The 8,871-nt window shown below is 37.8% G+C and overlaps 1 protein-coding gene across 2 annotated transcripts in view; it reads left to right on the plus strand.

The window, feature by feature from the left end:
• UNC79 (unc-79 homolog, NALCN channel complex subunit) overlaps window positions 1–8,871 on the plus strand; it is a 221,191-nt gene that overhangs the window by 82,370 nt on the left and 129,950 nt on the right. For both annotated transcript variants that reach the window (XM_055088693.1, XM_055088694.1), the window contains one exon: window positions 938–1,168. In XM_055088693.1, the coding sequence (XP_054944668.1) occupies window positions 938–1,168 (231 nt within the window). The remainder of the gene's footprint in view (window positions 1–937; window positions 1,169–8,871) is intronic.

Below are 8,871 nucleotides of genomic sequence, written 5' to 3' on the forward strand. Positions count from 1 at the left end.
ATAGCTAGGTCATGGAAGCAACCTAAATGCCCATTGACAGATGAATGGAAAAAGAAGATGTGGTACATATATACAATGGAATATTATTCAGCCATAAAAAGGAACGATATTGTGTCATTTGTTGAGACGTGGATGGATGTAGAGACTGTCATACAGAGTGAAGTAAGTCAGAAAGAGAAAAACAAATATCGTATATTAACGCATATATGTGGAACCTAGAAAAATGGTACAGATGAACCAGTTTGCAGGGCGAAAATAGAGACACAGATGTAGAGAACAAATGTATGGACACCAAGGGGGGAAAGTGGTAGAGGGGAGGGTGTGATGAATTGGGAGATTGGGATTGACATGTATACTCTGATGTGTATAAAATGGATGACTAATAAGAATCTGCTGTATAAAAAAATAAATAAAATAAAATTCAAAAAAACCCAAAAACCAAACAAACAAAAGAAAACTTTGGCCCCAAAGATAGAGATACAATTGCTACAAAGACTTGTTTCCCTGGCCAAATATTAACAAGTTGTAGATTAAAAAACAAAACAAAACAAAAACCAGAAAAGGCCTCTACCTCTTGTTAAGTGAATAAGCTGCAGCAGATGTCAAGAAGAGAAGGAAAAGGTAAAACAGTTACCCTAAAGTGGTATTATTTCACTCCTGTCAACGGGGGGAGATTTCAGTTACTCATAAATTTACTTTTAATAAGAATTTTAAAAAATCATATTTCAGTAATTCTTAAAATGGTTCAAAAATTTAAAAAAATAAATGGGCATTCAAAGGGATCAAAGAACAACAACAACAAAAAAAACCAAAAAAACCCTGCCTATTTCAAATGGATTGTATGGGGCATCTTTTTTTTTTTTTTTTTTTGTCTTTAACCAAACATGTAATAATTATGTAAGGAGGCTGAAGGAGAGTGTGATCTACCTATTTCCAGGTGAGCCTCTGCACGCCCAGTGAGAACACCCCTACGGAAAGCTTGGCCAGGCTGGTGGCCATGGTGTTTCAGTGGTTTCACTCCACAGCATATATGATGGATGATGAAGTTGGAAGTTTAGTGGAAAAGCTGAAGCCTCAGTTTGTCACCAAGTGGTTGAAGACAGTATGTGATGTTCGCTTTGATGTCATGGTCATGTGCCTTCTTCCCAAACCAATGGAATTTGCCAGGGTAAGTGGAGGCTGTTGATGAAAAAAATTAATCAATAATCGAACTAAGAAAGAAATGGAAAATGTTATTTGAGCCAACCTGAGGATTATAACCCAGGAGAGAGTCTTTCAGAAAGTTCTCAGGACTGTTCCACCCATTAGAGGTCAAAGCCAAGGTATGTAAAATTTTGAGACAAAGGGTTTTACGTCAAATGATGTATTATTGACAGTTTACAGAATCCAGATCTACACATACAAAGCACGTAGTGGGTCATGGGTCATCATGGCGCTTTACAAGATCAAGAAGGAAAGTTATCTTCTAAGGAGTTTTGACCCTTGATGAGGTTAAGAAGGAATGTTATCTCCTAAGGAAGTCTGGTTAATGCAGTTGCACAACACACACTAAAGGGGATGGAGGAGGCCCAAGTGGGCAGAGAAAAATTTTATGTTTAAAATTTTCTTGTCTTGCTGTAAAATATGAATTGTTTTCATCAGGGCCTACAGCTTGGACCTTGTTGGAGAGGAGGACTTAGGGAGAAGCACTATTGTTACAGAAACACTGTTTGCCTCTTGGTGGGTGTCGAACCAAAAGACACAACCAAGGCAAAGAGCGGGAGAAGGAAGGATTTACTACTTGCAGCAAGTGAGGAGAACACCAGGGATCTTTCCCAAAGTAGTGTCTCTCCGAACAGCAAAATTGGGGAAGTTTTAAGCTAACGGTACATGCATATTCATGAAGGGGCTTGAGCAGAGAATTCAGCATAGAATTGGGGCAAAGATGGACAGAGTCCAGACTTTAGTGGATAGAAGTCAGGGGGGTCAGAAAAGGTCAACATCATCATTCCTTAGGTTCCGACCAGTCTGGGGTCTCAGCATGTAGTCACCATCCTCTACCTGGTGGGGGAGGGGGCCTTAGTTCCTGCAGAACTCAAAAATATGTATCAGATTGTGATGTATATTCCTTGAGGAGGAACTAGGACTCTGTTTTATTGCTGAACTATTGTTTCTTGACTGCTTTTCCTTTGTTCCTGCCCTTAAAAATCATTAATTCATTAATTACTGAGACCTGTTCAAGGGCAAGCATTGTGGCCAGGCTTAGATCACAAAATGGCTTCGGTGAAATGGCTTCTTTTCTGTCAAGAAAGCCACGCCTGGTTCTCTTTCTCTGGAGACACCCTACCCTATCTGCTTACACTACCTTAGGCACTAGAGTATTATCAGTGACTGTAAAAGAGGGACATCTCTCTTTAACTTAGTCTTTTATTTATTTATACTAATTTTTATTATAGCTAAGTGAGTTTAGTAACTACATTTTAAGTGATGTGCTGCTTTGAGGTTAGTTTGGGATGGGGAAGAATGGCAAGATGAATGTGCAAAGTATCTTTAAGAAATTTAAGGAAATATTCTTTCCTGATATCGCTGAATATTTTTATTAAGAAACAGGAAAAAAAAAAAAAAGCCTTTCCATGAGGTGGCAAGAGCTCAGTCGTTTTCTGGTTTACAGTCTGTGGAAAGGCTAACATTTGACTAGGGACAATTTCTGTGGTTTCACATATATTTCTAGAGATGAATGGTCCCTGCCCTCCCATCTGGAATGCCCAAAAGATTTAGGAACTGCCACAATGCTCCTTTTCCTCTGGCTTATAGGACAAATTTCTCTGTGCTTATCCTCTTGCTTCTGCCTCGGTGGATCACAGGCTTCAGATATACAGCTGGTAAGACATCATATTTCTTGAGTACAATATGATTTGTGTCTAACCCAGCAAGACGGATATCTAGACTCAGTTTCTGGCAGCAATATATGAAATTATTTTCAAGGTATTTTCTAAGTTTTAATTTTTTTGTGTGATTTTTGGGTTTACTTTCAATGAAGTCTTGAGGCAGTTTTCAGTTTAATTAATTAATTAATTAATTAATTTATTTATTTATGGCTGCATTGGGTCTTCATTGGTGCGTGCGGGCTTTCTCTAGTTGCAGTGAGCAGGGGCTACTCGTCGTTGAAGTGTGCGGCTTCTCATTGCGGTGGCTTCTCTTGTTTCGGAGCACGGGCTCTAGGCGCTTGGGCTTCAGTAGTTGTGGCACGCAGGCTCAGTAGTTGTGGTGCACGGCTTAGTTGCTCCGCGGCATGTGGGATCTTCCTGGACCAGGGCTCAAACCCATGTCCCCTGCATTGGCAGGAGGATTGTTAACTACTGCGCCACCAGGGAAGTCCTAGTTTTCAGTTTAAATAAGACATTTAAGGATAAAACAGAACACAGACCTTCTAAAGAGTAGGTCTTATTAGATTTCCAGGACTCAGAGCGTTCTTTTTACCAAGATACATTTCTTTCTTCTTTGGTGCCACCTACTGACTCATATATAAAATTAGATTTTTGCATGATGGAAATGTGCAAAGAATGCCATTTCCTGGCATTCTTTGTGTTGATATGTTTTCTATTATTGTTTCTTTTGGAATAGTAAAGGACTGGTGTGGTCTGATTCTGAAAGATAAGAAGTGATTATGTTGGGAGGAAAACTATTCCTCTTATAGCTTGGGTCCAGTGGTTGCGAGCCTGCATATTAATTGGTAAGAGACATATTAACAAGAGAAGAGACAAAATTTATTAATATTTACCCACAGGAGTACTCCTCATTGACGGCTAATTTCTTTAATAGCCAGAGATAAAAGGTTTATATACCAAACTTCCGGGGGGTGGGGGTGGGAGGAGGCATTTGGGAGGAGGCTTGAATGGGAAGATATGGAAAGTTCTTTTGGGCATTTTGATGCCAATGGAAATGGGCAGCCTGTCTCCAAGGCAGCTGAATTCACAGGAAACTCCCTTTGAAGGGGGTTAATGGCAGCCATATTTTTCTGGAGGCTCTGCTTTAGTCAGATAAGGGAAGTTCAGATAAGGTTTCTCTCTACATCTTCTTTAGCTCAAATGTTTTCACTGAAAAATAATCTTTATACCAACTCTGGGGGTCTGAGTGGGTCCCCACATTTTTCCTATCTGTAACTTCCCTAGAAGTTTCGCACAAAAAGGAATCTAGGTTGATTGACTTGGAGAGAAGATTTGGGTTGGGAAATGCTAGGTAAGATATCTGAAAAGGAGGAAAAGAGCATAAATTAGAAAAAGGAAATAAAAAGAAGACAAAGATTATTGGTCAGAGTAGACTATAAACCTAGTTTCTGAGTCCAAAGGGCAGCCAGTCAAGAAGATTTCTAGATGTTGGGCTTGAAGCGTCTTTAGATGATGAATGAGACCATCAGTGTCATGGTCATGGTTATTTCCTAGAGCAGAGCATGGAAGATGTGGATGTTTGGTGAACTTCCTGAGTGGCCTAAACTGTTGCAGCAATAAGTCCTTTGAAGTTTATGTCAAGTTGTCCTGCTTCAGTTTACAGGGCTTTGGGACAAGACAACCTAGAGTCTCAATAAGGATCTGGGCAGTCAGGTTTTAGTTCTTAGTGACACCAAGTGAAGAGGGTAGTAGAAAAATTGGAAACATTAATTACTGAAAATGTGCAAGACAGCAGGATCCAGTTTATAAAGAGGTTAAAAATAGCTCAAGGACAATGAATAGGACTAGAATCTGATAATCCACAAGGATGGGTTATAGTTTTCTGTTGAAACATAAAATTTCTCTCTCAACTACCACCATTTTGATGAAAAAAAATCAAAGTAAGATGATTCTTGTTCACAAAATAAGTCTAGTCTCGTTAAATTTGGCCTGATTATTTGTATAAGTGCAGCAAAAATGGTATTTGGCCACATGGGCCTTTAAAAATTTGCTTTTCTGGAAGTTTTTTAAAGAATCTCAGATTGGACTTTTATTGATTTATTTTTTTAAAGATTTTATTTTGATGTGGACCATTTTTTAAAGTCTTTATTGAATTCGTTACAATACTGCTTCTGTTTTATGTTTTGGTTTTTTGGCCGCGAGACATGTGGGATCTTAGCTCCCCAACCAGGGATGAAACCTGCACCCCCTGCATTGGAAGGTGAAGTCTTAACCACTGGACTGCCAGGAAGGTCCCTCAGATTGGACTTTTAAAAGCCTCTCCACGCTAGGAAGCCAATCTGTCATCATACTTATCTGCAGTACCTATAGATTTGGGTGAATTTCTCTTCTTGAGATCCCCAAAATACTGTTTCCTGGGCCTGTCAAGAAGTGACTTTTCTTATTTGCCTGTAGGCTGGGAACATCATAAGTCACGTACCAGGCTGGTTTTTTCCAGGAGGGCTTTATAAGCATTGGTTCCATGATGTCAACCTTAGTTCCTTAAAAATGTCTGGTCATATTTGATTCTATGCATATCTTTCTCAAATATGACATTTCAGTCAAAGCCTTGATAATATAACCAATTTTTCCAATTATGTCCTGTTACAAGGAGAACAGATTCTTACTGAACTTGTGTAAATAACTATATTGCCATATAAATAAGAGTATTGTAAGAGTTTCTGAATTCTGGGAGGTTCAGGTAGGGACAAAAAGAAATGTTTTGCTTTTGTTTACAAAGGTGTAATCTACTAAATAGTCATGAGTTATAGATAAGTTAAGAGAAATCTTATACCCAGAAAACAGAATATTAATGAACCAGCAGTAAAAAACACATAAAAATTATCATCTTCCTTCATCAGTTCATTCAGTCCCATGTAATTAATTATTTGTTCTGCTTGGTTAGCAGTTTTATGAACCCATTGGCTTCTCCACTAGAGTTCTGGAATCTTTACTCAGTCCAGTGGTATGGTCTCAAAGTTACTTGAGCAATGCCATCAGAAGTCTGTACCCCAGATTACCTGTTATAGTCCTTTCCATGGGTCTCAGAGACAGTTTTTTTGGCTGAAGATGAAGCATTCTGGACAGTAGCCAATTGCAAGAGCTTTCAGGAAAACACTGGAATAAAACAATAACTGTCTGTGAATAATAAAAGGCTTAAAATGGCTGTATTGAAGATCTGATGAGAGCAACTGGAATTATGATGATAAAATTATGCCATTATTGTATGCTATCAGGCAAAATAGCATAAGAGTATAATAGTGAACAAAAAAGGCCTTGACAGATTTTTAGAAATTACATCTAATTCCTGGAATATTTATGTTAAAAACATTTACCTATACAGATACAAGCTAGGGAAGGTTAAGAATCTCTTCTTATTTGATCATGATTTTCATGCAGTTCAACATATTAAATAGACCTAGTTAGTTTAACATGTCTTTTTACCAGGAGAGAACAAATGCTTTGAGGTTTTCCAGAGGCCCTCTCAGAAGTCTCAAAGTCAATTTGAGATCAGGATTTTATTTAGGATTTGATTTTGGTGTATGTGCTGCTGAAGCGAGCATAGAATCTTTGATTTGGGGAGGCAAATATCAAAAGCTGTCAAAATGTCAAAAGGTTTCGACACTTAATTAACCAGGATGACAGGTCATTATGAAATAATACTTAGTTATCCATTTAACCAAAATGTCAATACAGATATCAGAAGTAAATATGGGATCTAACATAATATAAAATTGAGAAGACTTGGTTCTTTTAAATAATTGAGGACATGATGAAGACATGTTTCCCCCCCTCCCCACACACAGTTGCTTTACAACTTCATATTTTCATTCAGGTTTTTGTCCTTCACTTTCCTCTTTCTCATCTGGAAAGCCTTCACACAACCTCTAAACCACTATTGATACCTTAGGACAGAATTACAATCTTTTTCCTTGACAAGAACACCCCTCATTCCTTGAATATGTTGCATAAAGAGGTTTTTCCTTCATCGTATTATTTCTAGAAGCTTCATTTTTATATTGATTATAATTTTCAACACTTAATAACCTCTATTTTTCAGTGAAGACCAGGAAGTAAACAACTGTGAATTGCTTGTCAAATACCAGCATTTTGTAGCATACTAGCAAATTTTATGATTATACCATCTCGTAACTTCTAGAGAATATGCTTCTTCATAGTATAATTTCTCAGTGGCAAAATGGACACATTTATTAACAGATCCAAACAGCTTTAGCTCTCTGTAAAAATAAGAAGGCAAAAGTTGATAAAATTAAACTTATATTCAGTAGTTAATGTTTTGGTGTTTTATCTTCTTTAGAAATGATCTAGATATTCAACGAATATCTATTATTTAACTCAATATAAATTTAATTTCAGGTTACCAAAAAGATTTTGGAAACTACTTCTAAGAAGACATATTATAACACACAATTACTGTTGAAATAAAGTTAGTCATAATAATAATTTAATTTGATTAAAATGGAATCTATAAATTTTATAATCTTAAACCTCTAGTAAATATAATATTAGCTTATTTGACTAGCAAACCCATGTAGAATAAAAATGTATGCTCATATCATACTCAGTGCTGATAACTCAGAAGATGCAGCTGTTTTTATTAAACCAACAATATTAAAATAGTCTTATTTATCAAAGATTTACACAAATTGTTACTGAACTCAGATTTGGCTGCTTACTGCTCAAAAGCCAATACTTGAGAGGCAAGTATTCGTAGAAAGGACAGTTGCTTTAATTAGAAAAGCCAGCAATCTGGGGAGAAGGTGAACTCATGTCCCAAGACCAAGTTGGAAGATTGTGCTCAGCCATGACAGTTTTTAAAAGGAAAAAGGGGAAAGAATCTCAGTGAATCCTTGAAGCAGGAAGTTGGGTTCTGCATCATTCCCCATTGGGTGCAGACTGGCTGACTCTTTCTTCAGATGTTATATTGCCTGCGTGATCTGCCTGCAGGATTGCTAAGGGGGCTGCTGGGGGTAGAGAGCTAGTTATTCTTTAACTCCTTAATTCTTCATTCTTGCTTCTTTTAATCCAGGAAAAGAATCCACAGGTTAGGCAAGGCATGGTGTGCACTCAGGAGAGCATAAGTCAGGAGTTAGGTTAAATTGTCTAGTGATCTCGTTCCTATAAGGTTTGAGGGAACAGAAATAGGCAAACAGGAAAGGGGCAAAAGAGCTGCTTACAAATCCCCACTTTTCAGACATCATTCCATTTCTGTGGGATTAGGGGTGAAGGTCTGTTTTCTGTAACTTCTTCATGCTGACCTAGGGCACTGTATTCTCAGAGTGAAAGATGTCGACATGGGTCTGTAGCATTTCTTTGCTGACAATTTTAGTTGCCCACTTATATATATGGGCAGAGCAAGCTACAATTATTTTGATGCCCGCAAAGATATAGATTATTATGAGCAATAATGTTAATCCCATTCTTTTGAGGCCAGTTCTTAGAAATGTGCTAGCCATAGATTCAGTACTGCTCAAGTGGAGCACCTGATGTCATGGCTACATCCTGGTCATCATGCAGTCAGCTTTTTCCCTCTGGTGGCAGTTATAGTATCTGTAAAACAGCTCAGGAATGTGCACTGGACACTGAAAGATTCTGTGAATCTCTTGTCCTAATCATTAACGGCTTGAGCCTGCTTTTTGGTGACTCAGGGAGGCCTGGGAGACTTCAGCTTTTCTACAAACAAGAGGCAGGGGACATAGAGGGGCCTTTGTACTTGGGGGTGGGGTGGGGGATCAAGGTTCTGCTCAGTTTCAAAATCACATGAACTTGAAAAACATTTGGGTTGCTTCCCATATTTCTGAGAGTTTGGGGAATATTTAATTTTTTTTTCTTTTAGTTTTATTGATCTTTGTATTGTTTTATTTGTTTCTATTTCATTTATTTCTGCTCTGATCTTTATGATTTCTTTCCTTCTGCTAACTTTGGATTTTGTTTGTTCTTCTTT

The sequence above is a fragment of the Physeter macrocephalus genome, chromosome 11, assembly GCF_002837175.3.
Source record: "Physeter macrocephalus isolate SW-GA chromosome 11, ASM283717v5, whole genome shotgun sequence".
Lineage (NCBI taxonomy): Eukaryota > Metazoa > Chordata > Mammalia > Artiodactyla > Physeteridae > Physeter > Physeter macrocephalus.